The following is a 15,015-nucleotide window of genomic DNA, read 5'->3' on the forward strand; positions in this document are numbered from 1 at the left end:
TTTAAAATCCCTAGAGAATTAGGTTAATAAATTAATATTCTTTTAAAACAATTTTTTTCTCTTATGTATATATTTCTTTTCTGTGATAGGTTTAATACTTTTATATTTTAATATAAAATATTTTAGTAAATTTAAAATTAACATGTGTCAACATTTTATCGATACAGATGACACCTCTTTAATCACTTTTTTAAATATGTAAAAATTATAAGAAAAAAAAATAATTGCAAATTGAAATCATGCCTTCACTTACGACATCACTAGCAATGTTGTTAGCTTTCAATCCATTGAACATTTTCCAAAATTAACCCAAACAGAATAAAATCGAAACCCTATTTCAATACACCAAAAAATTCCAAACTTTAGGTTCTAGTCCCCTAAATGTATATAATTCAAAACTACATAAGGAACCAAGTCTAAAATATCGAACCCTTATCCGATTTAGGCATGTCCGATGCTCCAGAAGAAGATTCGGAAGGATCAAAGATTTGACCAGCAAACAAAACAGTTCCAGTTTTGTCTTCTCTAATCAAAAAGATAAACGGATGATCCGCCACAAAATCTATCTTCTCAGGCTGCCAATACCTGCTGGTGGTAGTAACCACAACAAAAGCAGAAGCAGCCGCAGCTTCAGTACCTTCTTCATCAATCTCAACCAAAGCTTTATGGTATAATGACACATCATGCTCAAACTGACCAAAAACACTTGAAGCTTCAAACCCGGATTCGATCTTAAACTTTGGGATTCTAAAATCACCAACATCAACTCGGTATTTAGGGATATGACTCTCCAAGAATCCAGGAGTTGATGTCATTCTCTCCAAAAGATTATCTAATTCACCTTTCTTGTCAGGGAGATAAAGATACATTGAAAACTCGCGGTTGATATTATCATCACCGCCTTTTCGGTAAAGAAGCCTGAGGACCTTGAAGCCATCATAAGCCTTTATGAATTGGTCCTTCCAACCATTCATAAAAGGTACATAGACTTTTTTGCCATTGAGAAGGTGAAATGGTCTGTCTTGTGTCGACGTCTTATCAAATTCATTTTCCCAAGCTCCCTTAAAGTACAATGCGTTTCCATAAATCCAATTAGTTAGGTTTGTAATGGAATCAGGAGGAAGAAGGTCTTTGATGAGATCATTGGTGTGACGTGAAGCCCACGTATTTACCTCCTTACGTACTTCTTCAGCCTTCAAAACAACAAAAAACCATAATTACAAAACTACAATCTTAAAGAACCAAAGATCACATAACTCTTGACCTAATAATCTATCAATCAAATTTGAAACTAAAAAAAACCATAATCACAAAACTACCACCCTAAAGATTCAGTTATCACATAACTACAACCCTAAAGATCCAAAGATTACTTAACTCTTGACCTAATCTATCAAATTTGAAACTAAAAAAAAAAAAAGACCATAATCACAAAAGATCCAATTATCACATAACTCTTGACCTAATCTATCAAATTTGAAACTCCAAAAAACCAAATCACAAAACTACAACCCTAAAGATCCAAAGATCACATAACTCTTGACCTAATTTGACAAAAAAAATTCAAAAAAAAAGACCTAATTGGATCAATCAAATTCAAAACTTAAAAGACTTGTTAACTCAAAAACTAACCTTGTTTCGGAAATCAACTTTAGCAAAACTAGCCTTGAAGAAGTTCTGAAAGAGATCTTCCCGGTCGGGCTTACAAGAAAGTGATTTCTCCATCCAAACTCCATTAACCGCCGCGATTTTAGGCCCGCCTTTTTCACTACCATCTACTAAGACGACAGAAGCGATTTCGCGGTAGATGGCATTGAGCTCATCAATAGAAGAAGACCTAAGAAAGGAGAGGATGAAGGATATTAATCTTTCGTCGTCGTCGGTGGTGGCTGCGGACATGGTGAGAACGGCGTAAATAGATACCGGAGAGAAGACGAAGTTAGAGTTTTTGGCTAGGGCAGAGATTACTTTCCCCGCAAGGAATAAAGAAACGTCGTTTTGGTTCTTCATAGCTTCTTGTATATCAATCTTTTGCTTTTTCTTCGTGTTTGAGAGAGAGGGATCTGAAATCTCTGGTGTGCTAAGTTCTTCGTTCTTTCTTTTCGAATCCATATTTTGAAGTTTATTTTTTATGTGCGTATTCTCAAATACATGTGAATATATATAGAAGATGTAAGATGCTTAGTTACTCAAGATATATAATTAGGGTTATGCTTCATAGGAAAAAAAAAAAAAGGAAAAAAAAAAATACTAGGGATTGGTGCAACGTGGAATTAAGAAACAATATGCTATTAAACCGTCAAGGAGAACAAAAAGGTAAAAATACAAAAATTATGGATTTGGGTAAAATATCTATTAAATATTTATTTATATGATAAAACAAGAATAATGTTCACAGGTTTTATATGATAAGATTTGTAATTTAAGTATATTAATTATTTTTTAGCTTTGGTGACAAGTATATTAATTACTATTAAAAATGCTTATTTAATTCCAAATAAAATTTACCTGATCTTTTTTAATATACTTTTTTTGTTCTATAAAATTTGCTTTTTTATAATTAATAAGATATTAATAAAACCGTTATATACTGACTTGTGTAAAACTGACTTGTGTAAAACTAATCAACTGACTTGTGTAAAACTATATTTTTTTTTTTTGGTGGAAACTTGTGTAAAACTAATTACAGTATGCAAGATTCTCTTAAAACCTAATATATAAAATATAAAACATTTCTTAGAAATTTTATTTTTAATGGATGGCTTTTTCTGATCGAACTTGAGCATGAATTTCACGTTTACGATTCTTTGCAAATCCTGAATAACGATTCTTAATGACTATTCTCAAACTTGTATATTTGTTTTTTAATTTAATCAATAGCCTTGACCCTTGTTTCCATATCCTTTCACAGATGCACTTAATTAAGTGTTTTGCTGTTTCTTGGCTGTCCGTGACTACTATAGTACTATGCAAGATCATGGATTTTGCAAAAGTTATTTCAAACTTTGTGGTAATGAAACCGAAGGTTCGTAATGGCGCGATACAACAACACTAATCTACTGAATCAATTTGGCTCCCATTTGGTAAGTTATACGATGTTAGCCGGAAAGTATTTCAAACTCGAGATAAGCCATTCCAATAAAAATTTACTCTATAATAATTTGGTGCGTTTTGGTCAAAATTGGTTGAATTATACTACGCCATGGTTTATCATAAACAAAAAAAAAGAGGAAAATTTCTATATGATATTTGCAGGTAACTTTACTTCTCGTTGCGTTACAAATTATAAATTTGGAAAAAGTGAAGTGTTACGTTTTGGAATAATGTATTCTTAACATATTTCAAAGGTTTTGAAAACTTATAAAAATAATTAACAAATAGCTTAGTAGACAGACATTAGGGCATATCGGCCCATTAGTAGTGGACACTGAACCGTCGTTTCTTACACCGTCGTCCGCTATAACTTTATAAGATAATCCCCAGACGTCACGATCACGAAACTAAAACCCTCAGATTTCTCAATCGCGAAGCTTCTTAGTAAAGAAACAAGAAGAAGATGACGACTCGTATAACTCCAGGTGTAGGAGCTAATCTTCTTGGCCAACACGCTACTGAGAGGAACCAAGACGCCACCGTGTACGTCGGAAAACTAGATCCTCAGGTTCGTTAACCTAGTTCTTTCTTTTGTTTGAAGTTACCTAAAGAAAAAGTAATATTAGGGTTTATATAATGGTGAAAACTAACCTAATTTCTCTTTTTTTGAATTATAGAGTGTTACTGAAGAATTGATTTGGGAATTGTTCACACAAGCCGGACCAGTTGGTAAGTTATAATCATCAAATATTCTATCTCGTTTAGTTTCTTATTTTAGGGTTTGGTTCGAATAATATTTCTAATGACATCTCTTTGTAATTGTATCAGTTAATGTCTTTATTCTGAAAGATAAGGTGACAAATACTCAAAAAGATTTTGGTTTCGTACAATTCCGCAATGAAGAAGATGCTGACTATGTAAGTGTTGTTGATCTCTTCTCTTATGTGAATGAGTCTTAATTTTTGTTTTTTTAGGTTTCTTGGTTAACAAGTTTCGTTTTTGTTTCAGGCTATTAAGGTTCTTAACATGATTAAGCTCTACGGGGAACATATACGTGTCAAAAAGACAGTGCAAGAGAGTTTCGATGTTGGTGCTAACCTTTTCATTGGAAACCTTGATCCTGTAAGTATCATTGACTCTAGTAATAAAAAGCTTTGAAACTAGTAACTTGAAACACAACATCTGACTAGGTTTTGCTTTTTTGAAACAGGATGTGGATGAGAAGCTCTTGTATGATACTTTCAGCGCATTTGGTTTGGTTATTGATAGTCCTAAGGTAACAAAACAATATTTATTTCGTTACATATCATTCCATGTTTTGTTTGGGATTAGAATCTGACTTTTACAAGCTTGTTGATCTCAGATAATGCGCGATCCGGATACCGGGAACTCACGAGGTTTCGGTTTCATTAGCTATGACTCCTTTGAGGGATCTGATGCTGCTATTGAGGTAACTCTCTCCCTTCTTTATTGGCTTTATTGTTTAGAAGAGTTTAAAACACATTCTTATGATCTTTGTCTCACTGTTTCAGGCAATGACTGGACAATACTTGAGTAATCGTCAAGTAACAGTCTCTTACGCTTACAAGAAAGACTCTAAAGGAGAGCGTCACGGTACTCCAACAGGTTAGTAGACTAATCTTTATATACTCTTTTTAAGTTTTAACTTATGGATTTAGTTTCTCTCCTTCATTTGAATAACAATTCAATACTTTTGTGTATTTGTAGAGAGGCTTTTGGCTGCTGATTCCCAAAGAAGCAAACCTCATACACGATTCGCAACTATCCCTACAACGCAGAGTACTAATGCTCCGCGTCCGTTTGCTAATGGAAATATGCAACCTGTACCGATCCAGGCTCACCATCCACCACCATCAGTTCCACAAGCGTATCAAACTCAGCCAACATTTTGGTCTTCTCAGCAACAACAACAAAATGGCTTAGTGATTCCACCACCGGCCATGCAGTTCCGTCTCCCTCAAAGTGTGCTGCCGCCACCACCACCTCAGTTTCAATATCACCAACAAGGTTATGGTGGTCCGAGGGTGCCACCACCACCACCTCAACTCATGGGAATGTACCAGCATGACTGGCTACAGTAACACATGCAGCAAGGTGGACCAACACCAGAACAACAACTACCAATGAACCACCATCATCACATGTCTATGCCTCCACCACCACCACCACCACACCAAGGTTGATGATTAATCATCATTTGAGTATATATAGGACCAAATCAACAATTTTTAGATTAACTTATCTGCAATGCTTCAAAAGTCAAAACTGTTGAATCTGAAAATTGCAATTTATAACAATTAAAGCGACTAATGAAAGAGAGTTATTCATTTATCTCACAGAAAACATGTATGAAACGACATAGCAAATAAAGACCTGAGAGCAAAAACATTTACAAATAAGATGATACACATATTAGGTTGTGGGCTTCCAACTTAAAACCAATTGGCAGTGAGTGGAAAAACTCATATATCTTATATATTAGGATCTTACTCAACTTCCAATGTGTGATATTTATCTCTAATACGCCCCTTCGAGATGATGGCTCTTTTTGCCATAAATCTCGATATGTTAGGGTATGAATCGGTGGGCCAACTATTGGACCAGACCGATTGTGGATTGGGTTGAGTATGTGCGGACCGGCCTTTCATACCATATTAGATTGTAGGCTTCCAACTTAAAACCAATTGGCAAGAACATGAATCAGTGGGCCAACTATTGGATCAGACCTATTGTGGATTGGGTTGAGTATGTGCGGACCGGACTCTGATACCATATTAGATTGTGGGTTTCCAACTTAAAACCAATTGGCAATGAGTGGAGAAGCCCATATATCTTATATACTAGTCAGGATCCTACTCAACTTCCAATGTGAGATATTTATCCCTAATAACATATATATGATCAAAGAACATATAAAGGAAAGTTTTCAAAGTGTCTAAGATTTTGGTATAAACATAATATATCAAAACACTGAACAAGACACACGATTCAACAATATCTAAGATCTCGACTGATTGAGAAGTCTTCATCTTTATTCACTTCTGAAACCCTAAAATTAGCACAAAAACTTATATGTTGGTTCCCTATCACCGAGATGACAAACCCAAAGCTGTAACTGTCGCACCTAACAATACTGAGCACATTGGCTTCTAAGACCATCCCAAGAACACGAGACGAGAATAGCACAGAACTTGTCTTGTGGATGAGGAAGCCACAGCCTTTTGGACTTATCGTTCTCAGAGAGAGTGAGATGAGTCTATCATGTATGGTTGCCTTAAGAACATTTATATAGGCAGTTCTAAAGGGAAAACGGGAAAAATCAACCCAAACAATTTCCCGAAGGTATTTTCATACCCAAACTCGCGTACTCTGCATTTTACAACCCAAACCAGCTTTTAATTCAAATAACCAACCTGAACTATATCAAATTTTGTCAATTTCAACCTTCGGGAAATAGTTTGGGTTGATTTTCCCCGTTTTCCCGCAGTTCTAAATGAGTAACGCTTCTCAAACGAGTTATGTTTTATGAATTTCAGTTCACATTTGTCGTTTTTTTTAAAGAGTAACGTTTCTGAAACGAGAAACATTTATGATATTCAATTCACATTTTTCATTTACCTACTAATTTAAATATTATATAATTAAAATACTTATATTATTTAAAGGACAAATTGGAAATTAAAGAATAAGAATGACATATGCTTTTATATAATTAACCCTATTATATCCCTAATTTTTTGAAATCTTTTTTTTTTGTCGACTTTTTTAAAATAACTATTTCCTAAATTGATTTAATTTTTCTATTTTTAAAATTTTGTTTTTTTTTGCTAAGAATTTTTAATATTTTGTTGGGATAAACATATAAGGCAAAATAATTTTTTTTTTAGTTATATAACTTGCCGCCGTCGTTTTTCTTCACCAAAACAGTACTTGCATAATTGTTTCCTAGCTCCTCCCAAATAAACTCAGAAAACAAAACTAGTTTTCTTCTTTATTTAATTTCAATTTGTTTATGTACCACACATCTCCTTAAGAAGAATTCAGATTTGGTAGAAGAAAACGAGTCTGCAAAAATGGATTCAGTTTTTGGATTGAAGGTAACATTTTAAGTTTTAAAAAGATAAAAATTCAAGTTTCCATGTATTATTATGGAATTATAAGGTGCCTTGGTACTACTCTTATTTCACTATTTTTAGATTTTATTTCCTTTTATTAAAGAAATTCTAAATGATGTAGAACGTGTTTTCTATTTTTAATAGAATATAGGAAAAACGTAAGAATATGCATTCAAATAAATTTAGATCATGAGTAAATGCTAGAACATGTATTCTAAATTTTGTAAAAAAAGAAGAAACTATAGAATACTAGTTGTTGACCCGCGCTGCGCGCGGGAGGTTTATAAAATTTTTATTTTATTTTTAGTTATATTATAATTTTTCGTTGTTTTTTGTTTTGTTTTGCATTGTTTGTTTTGTTGGCTTTTTACTGTTATTATTTTTTGTTATTCTATTTTTCTTATCGATTATTTTTTCAATTTTATAGTAATTTAGTATTTGAAATGTTTATCATCATTTGGTATTCGTCAGAGGTTGATGGAAAGTTTATGCGGTATTCTCTCTTTTTACTAAGTATGTGATTAGAGAGATAAAGTTTCCGGTGTCTGGGTTTGATATATTCTAGGATCTGGCTTATTTCCCGTTTTTTCCTACGTTCGAACCCGTGTATTCCGGCTAATGATTTTGAAATCGGTATCGCTGTTGCAGATGTGTCGCTCTTGTAAAACATGGTTCTAGAAAATGTTTTCCTTGTTCCGTTTAATCATCCAGTTCCAAACTCATGTATCCCATATTTTTCTGATTTTTATAACCAGTTTGATTGTTATGTGTTGGACCTCAGGCCCATGCTTTTTTAGATTTGGTACTTTGATTGTTGTGGAAGTGTTGGACCTCAAGCCCATATTTTCTTGGATTTAGTAAAAAGAAAAATGATGATGTGGTGGATGATGTGGCGCTGACGTGGCGGAAGGAGAAGAGAGAAAAAGTTAACTTTATATATATAGATGTATTCTAAATTTCATAGAAATTAGTATTCTAAATTTCGTAGAACATAAATGACTTCTAAATTTTGAAGAACATGTAGAGTGTGTAGAATACATAAATCTATATTTTATAGAACATGTACAGTCTATAAAATACACATTATAAAGTTCAGAATTTGTATTCTAAACTTTGTATATCAAATTTTATCCATCCATAATGACAACAAAAACAACATATTTTAATTTTTGTGTATCCTCATGCATGCCTTGATTATCATTTTTCTGCTAATTGTTGTTAAAATGATTTTGAAAAAATTTATTAAATCTATTAAAAAGGGTAGTTTAGAAAAATTTGGCATTTATGCATAGAATGCGTATATGGACTAATTTTTAAAAATTTATCCTTTAATTCCAATTTTCCCTTATTTAAATATTAATTTTTGGTTTTAAAGAAACTTTGAAGAATTTCTACGAATGGCAGTGCTCAACAAAATTAAAGTTACGTTCTAAATAGCCATGCGAATTCGGTTTGGTTATTCCATATATTCACTTTGGTTAATTTGGTTCTTCGGTTAATTTTAATTTGAAAATCTTGCCAAAAATAACCGGAAACTAAAACTATTCAGTTCAGTCATACACAAATTTGGTTATTTTGATTTTTGCCAAAATTAAACCAAAATTCTTTAGAATATCGAATAATATTATGTTTTACTAAAATTAAACAAAGTTTTTAATTCCAATTGAAGAAATACATGTATTAAATATCCAAAAAAATAATAGATTGCGAACCTCATTTATAATCTTTACACCATCAAGTAATTTTGTCACCAAAATGATTACCAAATCTGAGGAAGGAACATGAAACAAAGCGAGATTTGATAACAAACCAAGATCTTTATACAAATGATCAGTCATTGAGATCAATTCCAGCGATAGTGCGAATCTTTCGGTTATCGAGCGTAAAAAAAAACAGAAAAAATCAGTGTGCTTACAAACCTTGGATTCGATCAAATTCGAAATAAAATTGTTCAGATAATAGAGAATTGTATGTTTCCGATCTTGTAGAGCTATAATATGTATTTTTTAGATTCGGAATCTCAGAGATTAGAAAATGATCGAAGAAGATCTATTTGATACCGGCACTTGACACTAAAATATGAGTAGTCCAGGGATGGGTAACTTTTCGGGAAGTGATTTGTAGGGTCAGGACGTTATATTACTATAGCTTCATTGATATGTGTGCCTCTTTGCCATTCTTGGAGAGGAAAACATAGGATATTCCCACAGTTTCCAACCAAAACACATGGTCATATATTTTCTGTCCATTTCCCAATATTTAAACATTGGATAGTAAATAAGAAGTGGGAAAGAAGTCAAAAATAACAATAATAAATTTCTGATCAAGACGAATTCGTCGATATTCGACAAAAATTATCGTAAGAACAAAGCTTTAACATTATGAAATTCTTTAAAAATATTGAATGAATTTTTGAAAACTAGTCCGGACTAAACTGGTCGAAAACTACTTCAAATTCAATTTACTATTTTCATTTTTCTTAATTGATTGTGTATGTGTTTTGTTATGTGAGACCCTGGTTTGCAGAGAGGTTTAAATGAATTGATTTGGCCACATATGTTACAAATGACACTTATCTTTTCGGTCAAAGGTCTTGAGAGAACTCCAGAGTTAAAATTGCTTATACTAGAGTAGTCCAAGAATGGGTGACCTTCCGGGAAGTGGATATTGGAACTGTGTGAGTGAAGCCAAAACACAAGAAAATATCATGTGGTGATTTGTAGGATCGGTAAACAATACTTTAAAGCCTCCCGGACGTAGCAAACAACCGTCATATATAGATGGGTTCACGGTCTCAGTGAGAGGACGTAAAGCCTATTAAAAGAGGTGGGCCCATAGGCTGAGAGTGAACATGATGGAGCCCACTGGAAGAGATGACGGTTGGGGCGTTACAGTTATTTAGTGGACCAAATAAAACGACAATATCTATAAAGTAGATTTTTCTCTTTTCTCCTGATACAAGACTCGGTGGTGAGCTTGTATCAGGATAGATATGATGGCTTCACAAGATGGCAGCCACTTCTCTCTTGTGAAGGAATGATGGTCGTTGATGTAGATCTGACACGATGGCGGTCGCTTCTCTCGTGTGGGATCGAATGATGGGGAAGTGCTGGCGGATTGAAGTACACCACAGAGATGTGATTGGTCTCTGATACAGTACACGATCTTAGCCTTGTGGAATCACACACACAAGACGAAGAACAAGCTTATTCTCTTAAGGACACTTAAAGAGAAGAAGTGAAGAAAGTCCGGTTCTTTATTGATAATCAAGGGGTGTTTTTACAATGTGACTAATGATCAGCTTATATAGGGCTGAGTACAACATTCTAAAATCTAAACAAAGAAATAAGATATGTGATCAAAAACTAGCCGTTGGAGTCTTTATGGTGGAATCTTTGGCCAAAGAGGTGATATATGATTGTGCTTATATCTGGACGGTTTTGGGGGATATGATGAGTGTCTTGGGACCTTCTTAATGGTAGAAAGATCTTTAAACACGCACACAAACAAAGAAGGAAGGAGTCGTTGTATGTTGATGCCAAACGGGTCCAAATAAGGTAAGTAGAGCTCAGAATTGATCCTCCTGATCAAGTGTGGTGTGGTGCATCCTAGAGGGGGTAATGAAGGTTCTAAGTGATATGGAAACTCTTCAGGTCGCCATGGGAATATTTGGAATGAGCCTTTTAAGGAAACATCCATTTAAGCTCCATAAAGATCATGTGAGATGAGGTGCACCAAATCTTGTGTGATATGGGCCTTGAATGGTGTAAAGTGTCTTCTAGGCTCCAATTCAAATGTCCATACACACCATTACGTGGTACAAGAAAAACTTCTTTGAATAACTTCATGAGGTCTTGTACTAATTCAGGTTCGTCAGCGAGTACTTCAGGTCCGTCCGGGAGTACTTCAGCTCGTACGTTTGGATGTACCATCGTCGAATCAGTTGCTTGGTAAATGATTACTCCTGAACCATTGGTTTTCTTAGGGTTAATTTGCTGATGAATAATTAACCCTAGGCCTTGAGCTTGTTCAGCACTCAATATAGGCAAGCATTCTCCAAAATGCTCCATGTCAATCGGTTTGGTGTATGGGGTGGTTTGCTCCCGGTTTATTCTGGTTTTGATGTCCGCATCATCTCCTTCTGCGACATCAACATTTTTTACATTTACTACCCAGTTTTCAGTTTATGTAACCCAATTTCTATTTGAAAGCCTTCCTTAGACATATATACTAAAAAGAAGTTTCATCCATAGCCTCCGATAATTTTCTTATTTATGGGCCAAAATACAAAACAAGTACATCAATATCTATTTTGATAGATCCACCGTAAAGTTTATTTATTTTGAGTAATCTACCAACTCATAAGAAAAGATAATCACTTTTGGGCAAGGGAAAAAAATTACTAAATGATAAAATGATAAGATTAAGGTAACTAAATCAATAGACGGGAAAAACTATGTTGGGTTATACACATAGGCCTCAAACATATAAGTTTCTACCACCTTCTTTGGGCCTAAATAAACATAAAACAGATACTAATAACCATTTAAAATACTTCGCTAATATAAAAATGTAAGAAAATAAAATAATTTGTGGTTTATACTTTTATAAAATTATTTTATATTTATGAAAATAACTTAAGAAAATTATTTTATATTGTTGGATATTTTAATTATTAGATTTTAGGAAGAATGTAAGCAAGAAATAATAAAAAGAACTAAAAGAAAATTAAGACGGAGTGAGAGAGGCAAAAGATGTGTGATTTATAATCTAAAAAATTCAGTGAAAAGAAATTTAGTTGAAAAGAGAAATGAAAAGTCGATGGAAGAGAAAGAAGGAAAGAGAAAATAACTTTTAGTGGCAAAACTGTACATAAATGGATTTATGAGTGATAAATGAGTCTGTCCAAAATGTGATACCGAGTTAAATGTCAATTTTTCTAATAGTGAATAGGGAAAGTACTAGAATCCCTATATTTTTTTGAAAATGTACTAAAACACATATTATCAAACAATATATATTTCATGTTTTGTTATATGTCTCTAGATATCGTTCACTATTTTTGCACTATCTAAAGATGAATGCAAACATGATCTTGCCGATATTTGTAGCTGTTATGCTGCAAATTGTGTTGTCGATCATGGCCATATATGCTGAATTTTACAGGAACTTTGATTTGACTCCTATAGTCTTGCTGAGAGAATGGTTGTGGCTTATGCAATTGTCACACCGCTTTCCCTTATTTTAGAGAGGTAAGAATTTCTAGTTTTTAGGTCTTATCTATGTTTTTGGTTAGAAATCAAATATTTGGGTTTGAGGACGTTGCTATTAGCATTTGTGGTGGGAAGGAAAAATTGTCCGGGACCTTTCTAGTTGTACTAGGATCGTTGAATGTCTTATCGTTGTGAAAGATGCAAATAGGATAACTATGCATACTTTGTATAAAGCAAAATGCAAGCAAAACATAAAGAAAACATAAGCATACAAGAATAGTTAAAAGGCAAAAATAAAAATTGTGGGTTCAAAGACAGTAAAAAATACTTTCATTTGTTTACATTATTTATCAGCTGTGTTTAATAATTGTATTCTTCATCAATTCTACCTCTTTGTTTTGGGTTTACTAACTTAAATTTCAATTAACCGTAAGTACTAATAGAGATATATATATAACATTCCAAATAGATTTAATATAAAGTTCAATACAATATGTAATGCCAAAATAAATTCTCTAGTTGTTTCATGAGACCGTATCTCTCATCTCCTATCGTATTTGTTTTTTTTTTTTTTGACAATAGGCTTAATTAATTCTTAGGGATATGATTTAATTTGGCTAGGATATATTTTTCATGCGTTATGTAAAGTTAGCAATGTATATAGTAACCCTGTTTAAAAGATCTCCCCCTAACTCCGATTATACCCTGTGAAATCACCGGGCCTATCATATTCATTTTTATTAAATAAATAAATATATATATATATATACTCTTTCGTCGTTGATTAAAATCATTTAGATTAAAATTTGTGACTTTGTTTAAAATAATTTATGTTTAAAATTTTAATGAAAATCATAAATTAGTTTTAAAAATCTGTTTTCATTTATTCATACAATTTTGAAACCAATATTTTTGTTTTGTATGTTATATTGTATTTTTTTATTAACAGATTCGAACTATACATAGTTTTACCATATATTTCTTATTTGTTTCTATAAATTTAATAAAATCACCGTAAAACTAGTCTGCATAAATATTTTTTACCAGAGTCAAATCTATTACCGTAACACTAGTCTCCATAAATATTTTTTACTAGAGTCAAATCTATTACCGTAAAACTAGTCTCCATAAATATTTTTTACCAGAGTCAAATCATTTCTCCAAAATGTTTCTATATAAACTAATTGTTTTAAATATTCTTAAGATGATAACTAATCTTTTTTAACTCATAAATTAAACTAATCATAAATAAAGATCGTAGCATACAATATGAGCATCGACAAGGAGAGGAAATTGATGGGTGATATGTCTATTCAAAATTGTGAGAGATAAAATGTTCAATTTTGTTCTCTAAATTAGTCTCTCACAATTTTTTAAAAATGTATTCGCTAATTAACTTGTTGTTATTAAGAATTAAATTATATAAATTACGTAGATGGTAAATTCTTTTTGGACAAAAGCACAACGTTCTCTAAAACGACCATCAGGAGAAATGACAAAACCATCTTGACTTGTTCTCTAGAAACGACCATTATGACCGGACCGGTAATGTCATGGTAATTTGGTTTCTTGCAGCGACTTTGGAATAATCAAAGTCTACGTCTTCAATAAGGTTGATTAAGGAAACCATGACATTTCATAAGAAATAATCCGACAGTGACATTTCACTAAAAGCTCAAGACCATAGTGACATTAATTTTGAGAAAAAACAAATTGACAACTTTTCAACGTATCATGGACATTAACGTGACATAAGAGAAAAGATTCGGACTTATACATCTTAGTCATTCTTATTCTTATTTTTTCTTAATTATAGGAGCTTTCTCGATGAGTAGTTTGTGTTTTAGTTAGTTAGGTTTTCTGGTACCAACTAAACTTTTAGTACTTAGTTGTAATTACTATAAACCTTACAAGAATTATTAATAAGACCTAACTAATACTCCTTCCGTTTCTTTTTATCTCTAAATTTGTTTCATTTTAAGTGATGTTTTTAATTCTATGTTAAAATTAAATGTATTTAATATTTTTTAACCAATCACTTTACATCATCTTTTTTATTGGTTAAATTCATTTTAGTTAATGATGTTTTTATGGAAAATGAGTAAATTACATGTTTTTAAAAATCTGTGTATATAAACCTTAAACGATCACTTAACTTGAAACGGAGGGAGAAAGAATTTCTTTTAATATTGACATTTCGAATCATTCCAAATTCGTTAAGTTTGACTCTAATTGAGTATGAATGCAAGGAAATGTATAATTTTGTCTGAAAAAAAAAACTTATGAAAACTAAAGAAAAGACCTTTTTTACCTTTTAAATCATTTTGTTGCTTATAATTGCTATTAATCTATATTAACATTTTTGAAATACCTTTTGTGTTCTACCCTTTTATTTTGTAATATTTTCATAATTAAATCCTTACCATTTGATTAAATAGCAAAAGCTTAAGGTACATTTTGTAAATAAAACATAATAAAATTGCAAAATTAGAAATCAATATTTATTACATTTAACAAAATTTACTAAAATCTCTCCCTAATAAATCAAATATTTCTCCAGCATTTTTATACGA

At 32.3% G+C, this 15,015-nt stretch overlaps 2 protein-coding genes across 2 annotated transcripts; one reads left to right on the forward strand and one right to left on the reverse strand.

The window, feature by feature from the left end:
* Positions 1 to 416: 416 nt before the first annotated feature.
* On the reverse strand, positions 417 to 2,112 carry LOC17893114 (serpin-Z2). Its single transcript, XM_006299296.1, has 2 exons — positions 1,633 to 2,112; positions 417 to 1,193 (listed from the first exon to the last, which is right to left on the reverse strand). Exons 1-2 carry the CDS (start codon positions 2,110 to 2,112, stop codon positions 417 to 419), a joined length of 1,257 nt encoding a protein of 418 aa, XP_006299358.1.
* Positions 2,113 to 3,556: 1,444 nt separating this feature from the next.
* Positions 3,557 to 5,195, forward strand: LOC17893126 (splicing factor 3B subunit 4). The gene is made up of 8 exons (XM_006299783.1): positions 3,557 to 3,661; positions 3,771 to 3,822; positions 3,922 to 4,010; positions 4,102 to 4,215; positions 4,304 to 4,369; positions 4,457 to 4,543; positions 4,626 to 4,719; positions 4,822 to 5,195. The coding sequence occupies exons 1-8, from the start codon at positions 3,557 to 3,559 to the stop codon at positions 5,193 to 5,195; spliced, it is 981 nt and encodes a 326-aa protein (XP_006299845.1).
* The last annotated feature ends 9,820 nt before the right edge of the window (positions 5,196 to 15,015 follow it).

The sequence above is a fragment of the Capsella rubella genome, unplaced genomic scaffold, assembly GCF_000375325.1.
Source record: "Capsella rubella cultivar Monte Gargano unplaced genomic scaffold, Caprub1_0 scaffold_3, whole genome shotgun sequence".
NCBI classification, from domain to species: Eukaryota; Viridiplantae; Streptophyta; class Magnoliopsida; order Brassicales; family Brassicaceae; genus Capsella; species Capsella rubella.

Excerpts from the sequence above, each read along its gene's own strand:
- LOC17893114 (XM_006299296.1), bottom strand. The coding sequence starts at position 2,112 with ATGGATTCGAAAAGAAAGAACGAAGAACTTAGCACACCAGAGATTTCA. Across the intron at positions 1,194-1,632 it reads AAGTTGATTTCCGAAACAAG|GCTGAAGAAGTACGTAAGGA; the intron begins GTTAGTTTTTGA and ends GTTGTTTTGAAG.
- LOC17893126 (XM_006299783.1), top strand. The coding sequence starts at position 3,557 with ATGACGACTCGTATAACTCCAGGTGTAGGAGCTAATCTTCTTGGCCAA. Across the intron at positions 4,216-4,303 it reads TCATTGGAAACCTTGATCCT|GATGTGGATGAGAAGCTCTT; the intron begins GTAAGTATCATT and ends TTTTTGAAACAG. Across the intron at positions 4,544-4,625 it reads GATCTGATGCTGCTATTGAG|GCAATGACTGGACAATACTT; the intron begins GTAACTCTCTCC and ends TCACTGTTTCAG.